Source organism: Tauraco erythrolophus, chromosome 3 (genome assembly GCF_009769465.1).
Source record: "Tauraco erythrolophus isolate bTauEry1 chromosome 3, bTauEry1.pri, whole genome shotgun sequence".
In the NCBI taxonomy this organism is placed as follows: Eukaryota; Metazoa; Chordata; class Aves; order Musophagiformes; family Musophagidae; genus Tauraco; species Tauraco erythrolophus.
In genome coordinates this window covers 18525873-18549048 of record NC_141467.1, presented here as the reverse complement: position 1 = coordinate 18549048, position 23176 = coordinate 18525873, and the positions used below count along the sequence as shown (strand labels likewise).

The following is a 23176-nucleotide window of genomic DNA, read 5'->3' as shown; positions in this document are numbered from 1 at the left end:
CATGCACAGAGACTGACAGTTGCAAAAAGCCCTGTCAGTCAACCCATAGATCATACAGTCACTCACATAGTCAGTTTGGACCTCTGGGCCCCTACAACAGTTAACTCGTGAACTTTCTGGTCTCTCTAGTCTCTGGCCCAGACTTTCAGCCACGTGAATACCTGGCACCGAAGCCACTCATCCGACTCACAGGCTACTCCAGCCTGATACTCAGTAGTGATCCACACTGACATTCACACCTATGCAATATGCCCACATTCTGTACTCTCCAGTTTGTTGGCACCACAAACAAATGGGACCCTCTGACTCGTAGTCCAGCCCCAGTTGCAGGCATTTAAACCTCCAGACATACATCCATACAGGCAGAGAGTCCCTTTACTCAGGAGAATTGTTAGAAGTGGAGCATAAAAAGATACAGGACAGACTGTGCTGATCAAACACAGAGCATGACTAGACAGTAGTACTGAGTAAGAGTCTGTTTTACAAAGACCGGCCCCTTTTATCCCCTTATCTCTCTATCTTTCCTTGCTTTTACCTCCCTAATCCATCTCAGTCCTCCCTTTTCCCTGCCTGTGGTTCTTCCTCTAAACATTCTAGAATAAATCTAGTACAATACCATAACGCTCTTCCTTGCATCCCATAATGTGTCCCATACCCCTGTAGGCAGTAGCTCCCTCAGCATGAAGGGTGACCAGGACAGTATCTCCTGTTGACTGCTCATGATGGGTTTCATCCTCGGCCATGAGGCTTAGGCTCTCCTGGGACAACTCTGGGATGAGCCCATGCTCGAGTTTATAATTAGGGCAGGGGGGTTACTCTCAGTACAGCACCTCTGCCCTCCTTTGGGTGTGTAGGGACATCAGATAAGCTAACAAAGGCATTCTTCTGCTGAGAACACAGCTTTTTTTACTTCAAAGTTTATCATTTGGTGCTATTACATTTTAGATGTATGAATTCTAAAATCCTTTTCAAACCATTCTAAACTAAGTGCCTAAAACTTCATAATTTTAAAGTCTTCAGATAGTACGTTGTTTAATACCAAGTTTGGGCAGCACTATGCTAGAAGCACAAGACTTAAGATGAGTATTCACACTAGAGCTATGAACAGCTTGATGTCTGCATCTGATAGCTCCAAGAAGCTTTATTGATAGACATAAAAGGTTTCACAAGCATTACATCTAGTCATGAACGTGGGGACCTTTCTCTGTTTTTTTCCCTATTTCGACTCTCATATCTCTTTCTTCTAAAGGAAATTTGTGCATGTCATGATAAATTCAGAAAACTTCCAGATAAAATATAACTAAGATGGAATTGAACAATTCAAGCCTTAGGAAAAATAAGTCACAGAAACGCTTGCAAATTCAGAAGAGTGATGTTTTTAGAAAATAAGTGTCTTAAACCCCAGAAATTCAAAGTGAAATTTCATGGTGAAACATTCTATTCTTCAAGACTTTCCCATCATTTCCAATATTCTACTTCTTCCCATTATATCATGCCAAATTAACTGAACTGCTATTCTGGAATTATAAAAAAACAACTTACCAAATCAAAAGCTTTCTACATTTTTTTTTACTGTTTCACTATCTAATTACCTCATAAGGTATTTATTCTTTTGCATTTTAATAGACTCCAGGTATCAGAAACATTTTCATATTCTAGACACATATTAAAACCAGTTTAATTTCATAAAGTGTTATTAAATCCCTGTCAAAGCCTAAGTCTTGGGGACTGAAAATACACTCCCGTATGTTTTCTTTATAACATACAGACAGTGATACAAAAATATTGTTTTCTTTTGCGATACAGACCTGATACTGAGAACATCCATTACGATTCTTCATTGACTGAATAACAGCTCCAGCCTAGAAGTTCTACACCATCATCAAAATAAAAAATACAGACCATTGCCTCAGAGTAACAAAATAGAAGCAGAAATGTAGACCGGCATTGTATTTCTAAGTAAAATAAGGGCAGAGAAAGCTTGAGCACTGCATCACTGATTTTTCCATGCCTCTTAATTGTTAACACATACCTCAGAGAGGTTTTAGCCTGTGCCAGCTAGTACTCTGCCAGACTGTGCTCACACATAGCTGCGTAAGATGTGTGCCAGCAGTTATTCCCAAGACACAGTATAAACAGGATGGTATCAGATTTACCTCCCAGCACCTTATATAGTCCTCCGACATGATCCTGTCTTGCTTTGCACTCTTAGGCCTTTCTGATACTAGCTCACAAATTTATAGAATTATTTAGGTTGAGAGATATCTCTGGGGGTCATCGAGTCCAGCCTCCTAATTGAAGGAGGCCTAACCTCAAAGCTAGCAGAGATGCCACAAACACACTTCTCTCAGTAATGAAGCAAGCGTATACCTTCAAGGTCCACAGAAATTAACGTACACAAGTAAAGACACTTAACTGTAAAAACATTACAATTAAAACCACACTTATTTCACTTCAGCACATTTAAAAAATCATTATTCTTCCCTACAGTTAAACATAGCGATCACTGTATTTCATTCTTTCTCCTTAGTATTAAAGCTTTGATATAAATAAGGAAAAACAGCTACGAAATTCAGATGAAAAAAATACGTTCTTGAATTATATTTCCTCATTATCAAGGACTATAAATGCATGCTAAAAATATACCATTATAGTAATATTTAAGATAATACTCTTCAGAAAATCCAAAACTAGTAACAACTTCTACCCCCAAAAGAGATTTCTTTTCACTTTAAAGAAACCAATTTGGATTTATTATACATAGCTTCCACTTTGCGGGAAAAAAGGAAAGGGCGATGCATATACATTAAGCATAAATATTTGAGCTTATTCTGCTTCTTGAATCATAGAAAAATTTTTCAATGAAATGGCAATACTGTAGTTTTGTAAACACAAAAGCGATATTAATTTTTCAGGGTATATGTGTTGAAGCACACGTCCAATAGTCCTCCCAAGCCTGTCCTTCAGGCAAAATGAAGCATTTAAAATCATAATGCATTAAGCATACTTGAGTCACTTCCTAAACAGAGGTTTGAAAAGATGAAAAATGCTATTCCTGTTTGGCTGTAATGGCTCGCATCATGGCACGATGAAGAATTAATTCTGTATACATTAAACTCATTTTAGTACACAGCAAAACATAGCAGCTCCTAAATTTCATAGCGTTAAGGCAAGAAGTAGGATATAACAGGAATTAAAAATAATAATAAAAAAAAATCCCACCCACTTTCATTTCGTACATTGGATTTTAGCTATCACACGGGCAGAAATATAAAATATTCACCTGTTTTAGGGTCAACAGAGAAATATGGCTGTCCCTGAAGAATACTGTACACTACTCTGGCACTGTTTCCATATGTAGGGTCATCTGCATCTGTGGCTGTCACCTGTAGAACAGATGTACCTGTATATAGAGGAAAATAAAAGCTAATTGATAAAAAATATAATTTTCTGAGAAAGATAAATATTTTTAGACGCATTTTTGAAACCTCTACGGTCCTCACATTCTACAATTGTGAGATTAATAACATTTTCTCTATATGTTATTATCCTATCATATTTTTAAGGACAATTATTTACACTAATTTGAAAATATCTTTTTCTGTTTCTCTTTCCACATGTGTATGTAACTTAATTACTGATACATAAACAGTAACTACATAGCATGCATATTTATGCATGTTCACGTATATAGACCCCAAACTTGGGTACTGCTTAGACTTCTGAACAACTCATATTTATGGACTTTAGGATTGTCTCCATCTACAATACATATTAATGTTGAAGTGCATATCTAAAATAATTTGCATAAACACTCCAAATCAAAAAACGATACTAAGGGAATCAAAAAATCTAGCTATTGGATTTGAAAGATCTGAAAATAAAATAGCTACTAGAACCTTGTTGGAATTCCAATGATGGATTCAAATTAGAAAGATAAGGAGTTCAGAAGATAAATATTTGTATAATGTCAAGAAATATTGTTAGAAAAGTAAAATCTGTTTTTAACATATCACTAAGTGCAATAACTTACGAGTAACTCTTTGTAGAAAATAAAATGCTAAGTGCTACACAGAGAGAACAGAGACAAGTGATTTTACATTTTATTGTATTTTTCAAGACATTTAATGATGAATCTTTTTTGCTATGACTGCCCAACACTTCACATAAGAAATCAGTAAATGAAAAATTGGCAAGTTAATAAAGGTTCAGTCTTCATCCCACTTGTTTATCCTTCTACAGACACTGCTTTCTACAGACTGCTTTGGCCCAGTATTAAAATACAGAAAAAATAATAACAGAACAGGCAACTGTCATGTAATTCTGCATCTGAAAGTTGTTTCTCAGTTAAATTAACCACTGAGTCATCACTTTCACTCTGGGGTTTTCGATTTCACATCTTAGTTGTGAGGCAAAGTATGCTTTTGAATTTAATCCCTTGATCTCCCCCACTTGTTGTACTTTGATTTGCCTCATAGAACAGTTTCAGATCATGCTGACTAGATTCCTTCAGATGAAACTCAACCAGAAGTTATACTTTAGCAGCACATCTGATTTATTCTGGCTGCTAATGGGCATTTAGTCTCAGACAACAGACAAGAGCACGTCTGAAATAAAACTTCCCAAAAACAGAAGGTGTGAAGATCAGATCCTCAGTTCCACTTGTTTAACTTCGTAGAACAGTTTCCATTGAACAGAACTGTTTGTTAATGCGCACACCCTCAGTGTACCCTGGGAATAGAAATACCGAAAATCAAGGGAGTCTCACTTTGAGTACAGCAAAGCAAGCATGCAAATCTTTGCAGATTTGGATTCTTCACTGTTTGAGAAACTGTTAATTCATTTGTGCCACACTAACTCAGGCATTGAAAGTTGCTTTTTTTATTTCTATTGGAGATTTAGTAACAGGTACAGCAAACACGCCTGCATACTTAAACATCATATCTTCTGGTCTCTGAGTAGTCCGAATACGATCTCCAAGATAAATATATTCACACACAGATTTAAGGATACCTTGATGAATTTGAAGTTGAATATTGTAATAAAATAAAGCTGAAACTAGTAGTTTTTTCATAGCTATTCAGGAGTTAATGGTAAAACTGACTAAATTACGGTATTTGAGTTTATGTGGTGAAGTAAACAAATAGGAATTAATGTTAGAGTAATTTTCTTAAAATGTTCTAGGAATCTATTCAGTCATATTTGTTTGCTATCTAAACTTAGAAAAAGACTTCCTGCAAACAACAGCAGGTCACTTCAAAGAAGAGAAAATGTATTTTTCCCCTATTGTATAGCTTATCTATATACCATAATGATATATTTCTATAGCCTAGTTTGGCAATAATTTCTAACTTGAGGTGGAAAAGCTGTGACCTTTCTGTCTTCTAGTTAAGCTTTTTACATTCAAGGGTGAAGGTTTGTCCACACTAATTTCTTGCTTTCCCTTTTATATTGGAATCTTGTGGAATTCTTAAAGATTATTAAGTTACTGATACACAGTGATTTATTATTATTATTTTTTAATTACATACAACAAAAACATACACATCCAATAGGTACAGTCAGTCACCTACCAGAGTTTGCTACTCAGATTGCTGGGCAACTTCTCTTATCTATAGATTTTCCTGCTTCCAGGAAAACAGTTACCAACAGTTGCCTACTCATCTAACAGGATCAGTTCCCGTTTGCACTTTCTCCCAGAGTTCTAGAAAATTAAGGTAGGTTTTGGAATGGATTGACAGATTTTGGCTATTTCAGAAGAAGAAAATAGCAGAAATACTGAGATTTCATGCTTCTCTCATTGTTCAGAGACTTTCTTTTCTCCTCTTCTTAGTTTAAAAGGTAGGGGATAGTATCTAAGTGCTTGTCTTGCTCATTGATGGGGGACAAAGAGACAGGGCTAGTGGCTGTCTCACATAAGCAGCTGACAGGTCATTTTAGCGTGAATGGAATGCTATTATACCTTAAAATCCGCCACAGTGATTTTCTAATACATCTGTATCTCTCTCCTAAGAAACACCTGATAATAGCAATTTGCTATTGAATAGTGGCAAAGTCTTCTCTTTCCATCTAAAAGAACACTTAGAATCACAAGTTTTAACTCAACCCCCCACCCCACCTCTCAAACCCTCATTCAGTGCAATGTAGCTTATCCGATTCTTAACTTTTTCACTGTATTACACAAACATGCTCAGGGTTTTGTAAGATATATCCATGCTGGCCCTTTGCCTAACTCTTGCTAAGCACAGAGGAAAGGCAGGTTGTGAAAGCTCAGGGTTAGAATATCTTGTGAGAAAATAGATTAAGAGGGTACCTTTACCTTCCAATTAATTCTTTCAAAGTTAGCATCACTCAGCTCATCAACATGACAGACAAACCACAAATCCAAATATTTTTGTACCATTCAAGTGCAGCAAAAGTTTTTGCTGTTGAGCTACGTCTAATGAAGGATTTAGATGGAAAAGTGTACAGTACAGCTGCCTTGCTATTTTTAATGTTATAATTCTGAATAAAATAATCTTATACAAAAAAATTTGGATCTAATTTCCCTGGAGACCTCAGAACAGATATGAACATCAGACCCAGAGGCATACCTTCTATACTTTCTTTATTAGCATACTGTGAAACTACCTGTCAAGAAAAACTCAAAATTTTGCTATGAAAGCATTTTGACACTCCAGTTAGGCAATAAAAAGGACTTTTTTCCCCAAAGCGGAGGCTCTGCTTATTCAGAGCACAACTACCATTCCACATGATTTCCCACTACAGTTTAGAGATTACATATTGGGAATTGTTTTCTTAGCTAATGCTTTATACGGAGCTGTAAAATATGTCTGTATGCTCTGAACACTACTTTGTAGTCTTTGCCTTTTTTCTGTTATCAAAAATAAGGATCATTTCATTTGGGAAATCAGATTGTAGTTTTATTTCAAAAACTCTTCTTTTGTTTTTCTTTTTAAAATATGTTTACAATAATATTTTTGTAAAGTTACATATCAAAGAAAAGCTGAAGGGAAATACTTCAATCTGTCTCTCTGAAGACAAATTTTTAATGTTTAACAAGGCAGTTCAATAAAACATGTCTGTTGAGAATGCAAATCTGTATGCATAACTTTCCATAGTTTGGTGCACTGTTGAAATCTCAAATGGATCAATATTGAACAAAAAGTAAAAGAAGTGAAAAAAAGGTGAAGTTTAATGAACACAGAGGGATTTCCTGCTTAACTAAGTTAGTTCTTAAAATTGTCTTAAAACGCTAAGTCAACACAACATGTTTTAGTTTCATTCTACATTTAAAAACAGTGATTTCACCAGGAAATCGACACTTTGAGTCCAGTGACTATATTACTGACCCAAGTCCTCACTGTAGAAAATCTCAATAATTTTTGTCCACTATCTTCATTAGAAGATAAAAATCATACAACATAGGAAGATAAATACGCATTTCTCATACAGATCATATTTATGAACACCATGAATATTGTCTTCGAGATTACCTGAAATGATGACTACCTCACACTATAATACCCTGGGAAGAAGTTCAGAAACGTCCAGGGTGTCTATTAATTTCCTAAGTAAAATTTATTGGGACTACTCACATACTTATGCATGACCTCAACACTACAAAATTTAATATGCAATATTTCACTCATTTTGAAGCTATCTGGAAACGAGCAGATATGGAAGGCTTTTACTGATGGAAAAATGTTTTTATTTCCTTTTGCATTTAGATAAAGATGACTCTTTCATAGACTTTAAAACAGAGCACAGTTATAGCTCCCAGTGAGACTGAGTTTTTTACACTGCAGAAGAAATAATTTCCGATATAAAACTTGGTTCTTGAGTCAACTTTTAGGAAAAAGGTTCAATAAAGGCAAAGAATACCTGTTTTCTTTCAGCTGTTTCAGCATAGCACATAAAGCATAAATAATATGTTCATTTTGTGCCACGGTGACCACTGTGATGTAATATTTGGCAAATAATTTAACAAAACTTACCTGTACTTTCTTGTCAGTGATCTAAAAAAAAGCCATAAACGTCCTACAACTTTTACAAGTAGATCAAGAAAGGTTCAACTTATGGAAAAAATACCAGCAAACCTCTTGACGAGACACATGGAAACCTGCTGCTGAAACTAAACAGCCTAATGGAGATCAAAAATATCACCTGCCACTCCACATGAGGAGAGTTACAGAGACAGTAACACTGAAAGTTCTTTAAATGACCATGTAAAAAAGTGGTAGAGATTTTTAAAGTAGTGAAGCATCCTTAGGAACTCGTAAAATAACAACGAGAATTTCAGTTATATAAAGACTCCACAGCTAAATGTCAAAAAACATGCTAATTACAGAACTAATAAAAGTGACATAGATATCTCCATTATTTGGCAGAAAAAACGTATCCTGTGGAAGCAGTAATAGAATTAGTCTTCCTGAGACTGTAGACAATAAAATGCTTTCAGTATGCAACAAACACAAACAAATCAATAAGGGAAAAAGAAAATAACGATCATAAATTTGTAATGAAAATATAATGTATGTCTACAGTAGATTGCCTGTATGGTGGGATATGAAAATTCAGTTTTATTCACACAATAGGAAAGCTTTGTGGAATAGCTATTTTAATGATTTACCTCAGGTACAACCAGTGAAATATTTCATTCATAAAACATATGCATTAATGCTTTATTTTATCACTAAAACTTCCTTGGTTTACCATAGTCCACTCTGTTTCATAACTCAAAATGCCATCCCAGACTAAGTATTGAATTGTTCTCTGGAAAACAGTAACTTGTATAATGTAGTTGTACAGTAATACCAAGATTCAGACTGCTACAGAATTATGACCAACATCGATGTAAGAATACTACATTTCAAGAGCATGAAGAAAAAAAAGTTTTATAAATAGAATGAACAAATAAAAAATAATTATATTGGCTGTTTTTTACTTTGAGGATAACATTGATTTCCCTTTCACTGTCTTTCCTCCTATGCAGAAAATAAAAGGCTTCCACAGGGAAAGGAAACAATCAGTTAATTAGAACAGCCTCCATTAAAACCAAAAGAAACTGAAGAAAAAGGAAGACAGAGTTATGCATTTTCAGAGACAGTTGACAAAGGAAACAAATTTCACATCAAGACAGTCTGTGGTGTGATGAGAGACAACTGAGATAAGAGTTTAGATGTTACTGACATGAACTGCAACTCTAACAGTAAAGCTTTATGCCACAGTGAGTTATCAAAGACAATTGAAGAGGTTTCATACAGGCGCACAATATTCTTACTGGGAGCTTTATCCCCTCACTGTAGTACTTCCGACAAAGATGCATTGCTTAAATAGTCCTGGTGTTACGACATTACTCACAGAAATATTGCCCTCTGTACTGCCATAAATTTCTTGTGGGAATGACATTTGCAATAGTCTGCTTAGATGGTTAAAATAGGAAATTCTGCATTAAAACCAGGTCCTGTTGTATGCAGTAGCATCACCGGGTAGGTGGAATGGAGACCTGCATGTTTATAGCTCTGAGAAGTAACAGATGATATCAAGGAAACCAGTATTTGAGAGGAAGCTATGGTTTCAGAGAAAAAATAAGCAATTTGCAAAATTATTTTAAGGAATGAAAATATATTTAATCTATAATTTGAAAATCTTTATTAGCTAGATACTGACCAAACAAGAATGGCAAATAAAGATTATTCTGGTAGAGACCCAGAAGAGGCTATTAGAAATTATATTAATAAATAATGATAATAAAATGTGTGAGGAGGGGGAAACAGAAATTACACACAAAGATGAGGTAGCAATTCCCAGTTAGAGGGAAACAGACTGTGGAAAGAAGAATATTCATTAAAGGTAAGTTGAATGGTAATATGAGAACAATGACCTATGAAAGACGAGAGAAGGAAATAAAAGGAGACCAAAGAAAGATGTTTCTCCCTTCACGTAAGTCTTGTTGCAAGAGAAACTCCAGGAAAAAAAGGCTTAGAGTTCTCCATGGCCTGGAAGAGACATCTGAAAGAGTATCCTGTGGGAGGACTTGGAAGAGAGGAGAGGACTGGAAAGGGAGACAGATACTACAAGAACTACCAAGAACAAAGTATTAGAACAAGACAATTATGATGCAGACAGATTATTTTTCAGAATATCACATATGCAGGACATTTTGAAGAAGGAAATCAAGGTACATGTCAGTGTCACGGCAGTGGAAGTGGCAGTGAAAGAATGAAGAGGCAGTAATAAAGTCAGGGGAAAGGAAAGAGAATGAGGAAATTTTTTATATCCTTTTAAAACATGATATCGGATAAGCTTGAGAGTCCATTTAATACAATCTGGCTTTGCATGGTAGATAGGAAAGAATACTTATTCTCCATTTTACACAAGATTAATACCACTTAGTTCAATGAAGATGCCACTGGTGTAAAAATCAGTCTCCGCATCCAAACTGTCGCAGCTCTGAACTCCATGGTTCAGATGTAATATTTAATATATTTCAGTCTTTCTGGGACTGTTATGATTACTACATGTTTGCAAATATTTCGTTTGTCACATTTCATTTGCATATGCAAGAAAAGAATTGTAAGTGTATTTGGAATGCATAACTGTAATGGAAATTGTGGTTTTGGCCTGTTTTGTCTCTTTCCATGAACTGTTTCTTTGCATACTGCGAAACTGTGTGCAGTTCAAACAGTATGCAGACTTCCACAAACAGACTAAACTTCCCTTATTAGGCGACCACGTATGTCTGAACTCAGCATAATACTGTCAGATGGTATCATAGAAGATGAATTGAACGCAGATTCCCAGTTTAAAATGAATTTCACCTATCTACACTAGGAAAGTTGTACAAGGTACCCTCCCATCCAAAATAATTATATTAACAAAATATTATATCTGACTTTCAAGTATGGAACAAATCACTTCTGTTGTTTTCTGGTCTATTCATATAAGTTATCATTACCATTCAAAGTGATCAAAAGATGAAAAACCATGAAGATTCAATCAGAATAGTAATTTGTTCTTATATGTATGATCAATATTGTTATAAGAGTTGAGCAACTACATGTATTTTAATATTTTTCCCTTTTAATTTTTCAAGTTCTACTCTGCAGAAGTTAAAGTGTATCACCTGCTTAGTAGATAAACAGCAAGGAAAGAAGAATACATTATTTATTTTTCAGTTGGGAAAGTTAGACGTATTTTAGACTTGAAGGTTTTTTCTTAGATGGGATGTGTAGGGATTCGAGGGGAAAGGGAAAAGTGTGTGTTCATGAGGTAACTGTGTATTGTTCATTCAGTAATAAAAGACAGTATCATGTTTCACAAAGGCCAGTCATGATAGTTAAGCTTTCTTAAAAAAATACGTAGCACAAAAGTCGTATTTTCATCTGTCTATCCTAGACATGTAGCTGTGATGTTGTGATATTAGAGGAAAGTTATAAGCTAATTTGAACACCAGACAAGCAGTAAATAAAGAAAACTGATAGTATAATGTAGCACCTCAAAGAATAAGAGTATCTGAACGACATTTTTAATAGGGAAAACCAAAGATCAGTAATTTTTGAACTTCAGTTCACTTTATAAGAAACTTAATAAAGGTAAATAAACATATGAGACTATGGTCTAAAACACTCTAGAAAACTACCATTCCTCTGTATTTCTTTAATTCTGTGAACTGCATAGACTACTCATGTAGACATAAGAGAATGCTATGAAGTGTGTAGTTGAATTAAGATATATGAATGCGTCTTGTTTCTAGATGGCAAAGTACCATTTGCCCAGGAACAACTGTTAAAGCATTCAAGAGTAAGAGTGACTCTCCTCTACAGTCAGAGTGTGTGTGTGTGTGTGCGCGCGTACTGTTTTCTTAATACCAATGCCTCGATTTAATGCCTTCTTATCATCTTTTCTCAACTGTAATATCCTTGCATACAATCAATGATACAATAACGTGTCATAACTTTGTCAAACAGCACGTGGCATTTTCATTTGTTAAAAGATTGTTGAATAGAACGATTTGTTTTCCTTACCCATTTCAGACATCTCTGGCACAGTAACAATGTATGGTCCATCTGTAAATTTTGGTGCATTGTCGTTGATATCCTGCACTTTGATAATAAATTCAGATTCAGGCTCGAGTGGCTTGTTTGTCCGTCTATCAATAGCTTGGGCATGAAGCACATAGTGCGTCTTCTGCTCTCGATCTAGGCTTTTGGTTGAGTGGATGTCTCCAGTCGTGTCATCAATAATAAATATAGTCCCCGCCCCTTCTCCAGTAAGAATATATTTGACTGATCCATCACCTTTGTCGGAATTGGAGTGCAGCTGTAGAATATATACACATAAAATCATATAAAATGACATATTAAATTTCATGAAAGGTTATTGCACATAAGATATAAAAATTATAATATTACAGTTAGCACTGTTCTACTTAGTTTTAAACCTTCCCACCTCTTGTCATAATTCCTCACGTGCTATACCTGGTAAGTCAATCATTTTGTTCAGGGTCATTTCCACCCCAGCATAGTTTATTTTTTAAGCTGGGATTTCTTTTGTACTATGTCCATTCTAGAAAACTTCCCAAAGTCAAGAATATTCTAGCAACTGGGGTGTTTTTTGTTTTATTTTGGTTTGGTTTTAGTCTTTTTAGTTGTTATCTTACAGTACTCATTGCTAGAAGCTCTGCCTTAAGCATGAAGCTCGAAGCAGTCACACTGAGGATTAAGTTTGCTTCAATGATTGCAGTTCAGTTCCACCACCTATGTTATTGTTTGTGGCCCCAAGGACAGCATCATTTACTGCAAATAAAACTGCATAGTGTGACAGCAAAGATGTCTGTCCAGGAACATTCTATACCTCAACAAAACACAACCATTTTCTCTGGTTTTTGTTTGTTTGGTTTTAGTTAGGAAGTCACCAAACCTAAATTTGCTTGCATTTAAATTATTTATAATGACGTAATGAACTTCGACTGATACTTCCAGCATTTTTATTGTTCCTAACACACACTTTGTATTATAAAATATATGTTAAGTATATTATACCCCTCCTTGGGCAGAATAAAGTCTATAATTTATCAGAGAGGAAAAAAAAATAAAAAGAAAAGTCACTAAGTACTCTGGTGTGTTAAGAGATAACATGAAACAGCTACTCATTGGGTTTCAGTGCTTCTATCTTGATTTTAAAGAATTGCCTCTTTAGAATAAAAATGAACATGTGTTCTCTGAGAAGAAGGGGTGATTTTTTGATAGATTGAGAAGCTTTGTGGTTTTTCTCTTTAAAATGAGTTTGAGAACAGAAAGTATTTATCGTGGTGCACAATGAGAATACAGTGATAATGCAAAAATTAACAGTCTTAGGTATTGTTCAGTCATATTGTGATGTTAAATCAGAAGGGAAACTTTTTAATTTTAAGAATTCAGTCATTTTTATTCTTATCCCACTGCCCTGACTATCTCTCAATATCTACAGTGTGGCATTACTCAGTTTCTGTACAGAATCTGAGCAAAGTAGAAGCAGAATGTCAGATATTATTTTTAATTAATGGAACACTAGGTGTCAGTTTCCAGACTTTCCATTCTCAATTCAGAAGCCATTTAGGGTTGGATAGAGAGAAAATAGGACTTTTGGAGGTTCAAATTGTCTCTTTTCTGACTTAAACCATAAGTTACAGAGGTACTGCTATTTTCTCACTCTCTCCTCATACTTTTTTTGACAGGTCTTTTTCTTGCCCTTAAAATTATCGAGCTTGCTATTTGTAAAAGGAGTAAGCATATGGGGCTTGATGACATTTTTCATCTCTTGTATTAAATCTATGAAATCACGGTGTCAGACATAATATACCTTGTCCTGTAGGGGATTTGGGAGGGGGAAGTCTGGTAAAATTAAGATTGTCAGCTCATATAAACTTCAACTTAACTTCATTCAAGGCACCATATACTTATCTGAGCCACAAGAAGATCTGACTGAATAACCAGAACAAACTGGGTCATAACTGTGGACCCATTATTTTGAAAACAGAAGAAGCAAAGAAACAGAGAAAGAGTTTGTTTTCTTGGCTTTGTCTTTATAGCACAGCAGGATAGTTTTTCACCTTTCCTTTAGAGTAGTAACAGGCAAAATTCTGCTTACATCTCTTCTTATCCTCAGAGTAATATTGTATTCTATTAACAAAGGAATATTTGATCAATGTAAAATTACAGAGATCTAAACTTCCTATGAAGTCAAAATGTTCTCTGAAGTGTTTTACTCCTAAAATCAAGAATAGTAGGTATTCTGGTATTCTAACCCTGGGTTGCTGGTATTCTAATTTTTCAGAAACAATATTAGAATTGTTTTTCTCTTGCTGCAGGTTCCTTTTTTGATAAAATGATTCCTAAGTGTTAGTGTTTGCAAATGTTAACATTTGCCTCAGAAAGATTATCTGTAATTTATGGGGGAAAAAAAAACAACAACAAAGAAACCCAGGAAAAAAAATGTATGCCTGGGAAAATGACATATTTGCTGAGTTTATGAAGCTATAAAGAACTCAGGTTAAAACTATCCCAAACAGAAAAAGATCAGTAGAATCTCCATCCTCATTCTCTACTTTCAACTTTGCGTGCGTATATGTAGAAGCATATTCAGGTATACCATACAGACATCTCAGTAAAAATCAGTGTATTCATAACTGGAATTACGAAATTATGAACCAATTAAGAAATTGATTACATAGGTAAGAAATCAACTGATTAAAGAACTGATGTAGAACTTAAGAAATAAGCTTTCTTCAAAAAAAAACAAACATCAATGTAGACATGGCATTCCAATACCATACTGCAGAAAGGCACATTCAGAAATTCACTGTCATAGCATGAAGCATATGGAACATTTGGAAAAATTCATAACATGAGATATTTTTTGTTGTGAAGAAACAACTATTTGTACTTGTCATCAGTGAAGAAAATCCAGGTACATTTTGAGACAGAGGGCTTTTACATCTAACAAGTAATAAAAGCTAAGAAACACAAAAGATTCTCAGCTAATTGCATGGCCAACCAATTATACGCTATTCCTGATAAACATCATGTTACCCAACAAACTTCAGTTGAAAAATGCAGGCAGAAATGTCGTTAGAAAAAAAGTATTTGGGTGTTTAATAAACACTGAGAGCCTTCAATATGCAACTGAGTCTTTTACACTGCAGTTGCGAGGCAACAACTGAAAACAAGAGAAAGTTAAGAGAAGTTCCTGCTTCCCTGCTTTATGATATTTCTTATATTGTTTTAAATATAACACTTTGATTTATGCCTTTTAATTTCTAATGCTGAATTTTGAATTCACACAGTAGGACTTTGCATAGCACTTCCACTGTATAACAAAAGGGCCTTTCCTTTTGATTTATATTTCAGTTTTTCTGTAAATAACTGTTTATCTTCTTTAATACTTTGACCCCAGTACAAATTGGCCCAAGTAGAAAAATATCAATGCTTCTCTTAAAAACTTATTTGTAATACTTGTTGTGCTGAAGAGAGCCCCTGGGAACCCCCGCATAAGATAATGCCTACCAGATTAATAAGAGATGCATGTCCCTGAGCATGGCACAATTCTTTATTTTCCCTCTGTACTATGAAATTATCTCCACAACAGTTGGTTTATTCCACAAAAGCATTTCTAATTAGAGTAAATGCAATTCACTGCTTAGGTTACAAAAACATGATTTGAGAGACCGTATTTCTGCAGCTATGTCTATAATGACTTACAAAACACAGCAAGGGAGCAAAATCTAGGTGGACAACAGTGGACTCTCTCTCTACTTGGGACTGCTGCAACTATTTATCTTTCAGATTAATTTGACGGGGGGGGGATGTTGCTAAGCAACACAGACTCAAGCCAACACATGTTCTGTTCACCAGTTCAGACCTAACTTGTGTGACCTGGGAAAGTCATCTCAACCCAGATTCCTAGAAACAGTGTGGACATTTAACTTAAATGAGATGGCATCACCTCTGCCAATGACTACTGCAAGAACATGTACACACTAGAGGATGAGATATTCACATGCTGTAGTAATGTGAATAAATAGCTTAGACAATCACAAAATGTGGTATTATTTTTTCCCCTACTGTGACAGTCAGAGACAGAAAGTTAGAACATTGCAGGAGTCTCAATTTAAAAAGAAATACAAACACATTGCAAACTGAAACACAATTACTCATAATGTTGAGATAAGCAACAAGAAATGAAAGGAAATACAAAGGAAATATGCCAAACGTTAAAAGACAGCTCTCTGATTTCCGTATCGGAGGTTTTAACTAGGACCGTGAAAACAGCACTGAAAATGCCTTTCAGCAGGTCTTAATTTCTGTGATAGTCCACCTCATCTGATACAACTCATCAATATAGTTATATATTGATCTGTGTTAACTTTTAAACTGCTACTGAAATAAGCTTTTTTTTTCTGCTACTTAAATTTTTTCAATTTGCTTCCCTAAGGGATCTCACCTTAGACTCCAGACTCTATTTTAAAAATGACTTTGCAGACCAATAGTTTGCCTAGTTAAACACTAGAGACTAACACAGCTTGCACTCAAACCTTAGCCCTCCTTAGACCTCCCTGCACACAGTCCAGGATCCCCTTGCAGCTCCTTGGGGCTGCCAGCCCCTGCCCAAACCATCTTAGAATCATAGAATAATAGAATCATTTAGGTTGGAAAAGACCTTTATGATCATCAAGTCCAACGTTAACCTAACACTACCAAGTCCACTACTAAACATTGTCCCTAAGCACCGCACCTACATCTACAAATACCTCCAGGGATGGTGACTCAACTACTTCTCTGGGCAACCTGGTCCAATGCTTGACAAACCTTTTGGTGAAGAAATGTTTCCTAATATCCAATCTGAACCTCCCTGAGACACAGCTTGAGGCCATTTCCTCTCGTCCTATCACTTGCTACTTGGGAGAAGAGATCAACACCCACCTCATTACAACCTCCTTTCAGGTAGCTGTAGAGAGCGGTAAGGTCTCCCCTCAGCTTCCTTTTCTCCAGGCTAAACAACCCCAGTTCCCTCAGCTGCTCCTCATAGAACTTGTGCTCTAGACTCTTCACCAGCTTCGTTGACTCTGTCAACCAGGCTCCTAAACAGACCAAATCCTGCTCTCCAGAAGTCCACGGTAGTACTTTTGCTAACCCTCCTCCTTACTTCTCCAAGAATCAAAAACTCTATAATTTTGTGATCATTATGGCCAAGACAGCTTGCAACCATCACATCACCCACAAGTCCTTCTCTGTTCGCAAACAACAGGTTCAGTGAGGCCTGTTCCCTAGTTGGCTCACTCACCAGCTGTGTCAGGAAGTTATCTTCCACACACTCTAAGAACCTCTTGGACTGCTTCCTCTCTGCCGTATTGTATTTCCAGCAGACATCTGGTAAGTTGAAGTCCACCATGAGAACAAGGGCTAGTGATTCTAAGACTTCTCTCAGATGCTTGTAAAATATTTCATCTGCTTCTTCATCCTGGTTGGGTGGTCTATAACAGACTCCCACCATGATATCTGCCTTGACCTTCCCCCTGATTCTTATCCACAAAACATTGAACCCTATCACTACCGTCATTAAGCAATAGAAAACGAGAACACTCCTTAACACACAGAGCTACCCCATTGCCTCTCCTTCCTTGCGTATCTCTTCTGAAGAGTTACAGCCATCCATTACAGCACTCCAGTTGAGTGACTCATCCCACCATGTTTCCGTGATGGAAGCCGTATCATAGTTTTCCCGCTGCATGATGGCTTCCAACTCTTGTTTGTTGCCCATGCTGCATGCATTGGTGTAGATGCACTTCAGTTGGGCTACTGATCCTCCCATCCTTTTGGGAGGAATAGCTCTAGCTCCTACGTGACCATTGTCAGACACTTCCATGGTTTCTAACATATCAATAACCCTTGCTATTTACTGTAGCATGGATCTCCATCCCCTACCTCTTCAGTGCTAGGTCTTCACTAGCACACTGTTCCTCGAACATTGGCATGCCGTCTCTAGGCTTATCTCTAGTGAGCCTGGTTTTATCCCTTTTCCCCTTCAAATCTAGTTTAAAGCTCTTTCAAAGAGCCCTGCTAACTCTTGTGCAAAGATCCTTTTCCCCCTTCGAGACAGGTGTACCCCATCTGTTGCCAGCAGGCCTGGTGTTGTGTAGACTGACCCACGATCAAAACCCCAAAATTCTGCCAGTAACACCAGGCTCAGAGCCAGGTATTGGCCTGCTGGGTCTTCCTTTTTCTTCCCTCATCATTCCTGTCACTGGAAGGATAGAGGATAACACTGCTTGTGCTACTGATCCCTTAACCAGTTGTCCCAAGGCCCTGAACTCTCTCTTGCTTGACATTGGAATTCTTGTTGCAACGTCATTGCTGCCTACCTGAAAAATAAACAAAGAATAGTAATCTGAGGACCATATCAGGATGGAAAGTTTTCTCTTCACATCTTCAACCCAGGTTTCAGGGAGGCAGCAGACTTCCTTAAGAAGTGGGTTTAGTCTGTGTTTGGGCCTTCTGTTCCCCACAGGAGAGAGTTTTCAACAACAGCCCATCTCTTTTTCTTTATGGAAGCAGTTTTGATGCAAAGTGTAGATCGACTTAACCTCAGCAACACCTTCAAGCTGAGATGAACCATCACCTCCTCCTTGTTCAGTTCCACTTGCAGGACCCTCATACCTATTACGCAAGGGCATCTGAGATGGTGGGGTAGTCTCAGATGAGATGAACCTGTTGTGCCGGGCAGAAACTTGTCACCATTACCCCCTGAGTCACCGTGTTCAGCCAGGTGTAGAGAGGATAGGGAATCCTACGTCAGGCATCCTGTCTGCCTGTTCCAGCAAAGGCAAGGTGTGGTTCCAGTAGTCTATCTGTCTCTTGAACTCTCTGATACTCTTCAATGAACTCACCTCCTCCTGGAGCTCTGTCATAAGGGCTGGCATCCAGCTTTCCACAGCCCTGCACTGCCTGGCCATGGACCCCGCTAAACTGGTCCCACCTGCTAGCCCATGTCCAGGCCTGGCTTCGGCCCATCCCTGACCCCAGGGAGGTGCCCAATGCCAGAACTGCCCCAGTGGCCCCCGGCTGTCCTGCTCCTGGCTGATCATGCCATGACCCATCTGGGGGACCCCACGTGCTTCAAGCCCAGGGAGCTGCCCCACTTTGCTGATTCCTGACAGCTCCTAATCCAGTCACCCAACTTCCAGCCAATACAGGCTTCTGAATTCCTTGTAGAAAGGCAGTTTCTATCCTAAGTGATGGGCTGGCTTCTGAAAACATTACTTATCACTGTCCATTTGGTTATGCTGTTAACAAGGACAGATTTATTAAATATTCTGAGTCTGTCCATGACCAGAAGCGACCAGCATTTAATTTTCATCACCTGTTGGGCAGTATTCTTGGGTTTATTTCTCTGAATTTTTAGGGAAAGGAAAAACTGAAAATAAAACCTGAAGAGCATATCTGGAATGTCACTTTTATCAATCCAGTGGGCTCCATTTCTTGACATATTTAATGACAGATTGGATTCAGGATGATTTATGACTGTTCCTCAGTCTTTAACTAGCCTATATCAGCAGTGTATGACTGATTTAGCAGAAGAGCAAGCAAGGTGTCTTTTTTTTTGCTAAGACATTTTTCTTTCATCAGTCCATTTAAACACTTAACTCTCTTTTAGTATTCCTGCACATATTGCAGAAGGGCTAAATTTTCCAAAGGCAGGACTTGAAGAGGTATACCAAACTTTTCAGTTAATGAGCAATATATTCTTATATTAATTTTGATACTACAAGTCTTTAAATACATATAATTTGATGCACCAGCATATTAGCTGCTATAAAATGAATACTCACAACGTCGGCTTATTGCCCAGCTAATACAGTATTGTTACTGATAGTAACTACAAAGCAATCAGATGGCTAATGTCTATTTGTAAAACCAAATGATCAGGAGGCTACTGCTTAGCTACTGACGTTATTCATTACTTTCCATCTTCATACGTCTTTTACTTAATTGTTTTACCTAATGTTTAGCCACATCATATTTCCAAATATCTAAGCATACATACTTGTCAAAAGTCAAGCAAATAACCAGAAATAGGGATAAACTACTGGACAGTATAGAAGCAGGTTCCAACGGAAAAGCAGTACACCAATAAGTACTATAAAAATCAATCAAAAATTTGAGGAGGAAAAAAAAAAATCTCTGCTCCTGCTGCGAATCTGGGACACTAACAACTCACAGTGATCACCATGCTTCCCTGTGCTTGCCTAAGGAGGAGAAGCAACAGCCAGGAAACCATGCATGACCGGAAGAACGAGAAAGAAGTCTGGATAAGAGGGGCAGTTATAAAGTAGAAGAGGTGTCTATTAGTGATTTAATTGTACGACTGCTTCCTCTCATTTGCTTTAATTGAACAATTTGGATTCTTGGTGTGTTGTGTGGGTGGCATTTTAAGTTGACTAGTAATGACTTTTACAATATTTTAATTGGACTACCAATAAATTCTTGGATCTGGGTATAAGATATATGCTGTTCTGTTGAAAATAAAATTTTATGAAAAGATTCCCATACTTGTGCTAAATTAAAATCCGAAGCTGATTTGAAAAAAATCAAGAGCTGTTGCACTAACCTTATGAGTTCAATCAGAGTATAAATGGTTATGTACACACAAAATCAAATTATTTTGAAATAACTGCATAGAATTAACTTAAAGCTTATTGCTGACAAATAATAAACAATAAAAATAATATGCACAGAATTCCAAAAGTAAAACTTGAGTTCTGGTAGTGACGCTACTACTGTATCTTTTGAATAAAGTATTGTCTTCTCTTTGGAGAGCTGCATGTTTTTTCAAGGAGAGCAGCAGAATCTCCCCTTCTCAATTCTGTCGTTATTGCCGATCAGTTTAAGCAGACAAGAGGGCTCCAGCACACTACTACAGCATGTAGTCTGTGTCTAAGACTACTAAGTCTACCAGTGCATGCTCAACCTAGAGGAATGACAAAATTATTCCCAAACAACATGAGCTATGAGCTTTAGCAAAGCATAGGAGAATATATTAAAAAAGAATGTACACGTTACTTTACTTCTTTTATGCAGAATTATTTAATGCTTCACTAAAAAGATCAAAATGTAAATACATATAAAGAATTAATAGTACAACACTAAAACAATGAGTACAAAATATTTTAATTTTCTTTCTAATAAGAACTGCTACCGTGTTGATTTCCTTTGATGTTTATGTAGACACAAGATGTAACTTAAAAGAAACAATACAGTAACATAATAGTAGTAAAAAATACATATAAAATTATTCTGAATGGTGCATGCTGCAAAATCAGAGTCTAGCTGATACTACAGAAATGTGCATTGTGCCTATGCAGTAAAATCATCCTCAGATTTGCTGCAGACTCACTTCCCTTGGTCTGAGCTATAAAATATGTTTTAATGAAATATACTGCTCTGGGCAATGTCACACCTTTTGATGGAATTCTCAGAGGGAATCATTAGCCCAGGAGATAACTGTGTTATCCATAGCAGTGTCCACAAACGGAGAAGAAGCTATTCCACACCCTTGTCAAACAGAGAAAGAAAATACAGAATTGCAATTTCCTCCATCTGCTGAATGGGTTTTCTGAGATAGAAAAAAATAATTGGGTTGCAATCATCCAGGAAAAACACAACTGAAACAGTATTAACTTCACAGTATAACACTACGACATATAAACATCTGTTCTTGCAAGATGTTCTTATCTGAAGTTTGCTCCTTTGCTGCTGCTTTTAGGGAGCTGGGTAACAGCAGATTTATGCAAGTGCATAAGCAATTACATCTGAAATAACATCAGGTGTACTGATGTGGTCAACAGTAGCTTTTATTATCTCTCTGTACAAAAGGAGAACTCCAGTGAATGGCAAGATAAATAGAAAATAGAATTCTAAACCAACACAATAAACATTTATGTATAAAAATATTCTGTTTTCGAAGAACACTATATACTTTTAAGAAAAATAGAATCAACAATTGTACTTTTACTGTACTATACGTCTAAATCAATATAGAAGAAAACTACTTCCATTCTGCTAAAGTTTTCATCTGAACTCTCTTCACAGCAGTAAGCTTTCATTTCAGATGTCTTTTACTTGGGCAAATGCTATGACAGGCATAAAAACTATTATTTTTTCAAGAAAGTAGGATTAACACAGCATATGTGTTTTACAGGTTCTAAAGAGCTGGACAGTCATCCTGTTGCTGAACATGCTAACCAAAGTCTTCTAAAAGTATAATTATGTAAATATACTTGTTTGCAGGTCCCAGGGCTAAATGACTACAGCTCATTGAACCATTGCTCTAAAACATGCCTGAAATTGAGTGGTTCTTTTTGTTTGGGTCTTATTTCCTAATATCCAATCTGAATCTACCTCCCTCTATTTTAAAACCATTACCTCTTGTCCTATCACAACAGGCCCTCCTGAACAGCCTCTCCCCATCTTTCTTGTAGGCCCCCTTGAGGTACTGGAAGACCGCTATAAGGTCACCCTGGAGCCTCCTCTTCTCCAGGCTGAACAGCCCCAACTCTTTCAGCCTGTCCTCATAGGAAAGGTGCTCTAGCCCTCTTATCATCTTCATGGCCCTCCTCTGGACCCTCTCCAACTGGTCCATGTCCTTCTTATGTTGGGGACTCCAGAACTGGACGCAGTACTCCAAGTGAGGTCTCACGAGGGCAGAGCAGAGGGGGAGAATCACCTCTCTCGACCTGCTGGCCACACTCCTCTTGATGCAGCCCAGGATGCGGTTGGCCTTCTGGGCCGCAAGAGCACATTGCCGGCTCGTATTGAGCTTCTCGTCCACCAGTACTCCCAAGTCCTTCTCCTCAGGGCTGCTCTCGATCCATTCTCCGCCCAGTCTGTATTTGTGCCTGGGATTGCCACAACCCAGATGTAGGACCTTGCACTTGGCCTGGTTGAACTTCATGAGGTTGGCACAGGCCCACCTCTCCAGCCTGTCGAGGTCCCTCTGGATGGCATCCCTCCCTTCCAGCGTGTCGACGGCACCACACAGCTTGGTGTCATCGGCGAACTTGCTGAGGGTGCACTCCATGCCACTGTCCACGTCACCGACAAAGATGTTGAAGAGGGTCGGGCCCAACACGGACCCC

At 37.2% G+C, this 23176-nt stretch overlaps 1 protein-coding gene across 4 annotated transcripts in view; it reads right to left on the bottom strand.

Moving 5' to 3' along the window:
- Positions 1–23176, bottom strand: part of CDH18 (cadherin 18) — a 204888-nt gene that overhangs the window by 146013 nt on the left and 35699 nt on the right. For 3 of the 4 annotated variants that reach the window (XM_086609027.1, XM_086609025.1, XM_086609028.1), the window contains exons 2-3: positions 12030–12324; positions 3284–3403 (exon numbers count right to left, since the gene is read on the bottom strand). In XM_086609027.1, the coding sequence (XP_086465153.1) occupies positions 3284–3403; positions 12030–12324 (415 nt within the window). The remainder of the gene's footprint in view (positions 1–3283; positions 3404–12029; positions 12325–23176) is intronic. The other variant, XM_086609029.1, reaches the window with a different exon arrangement.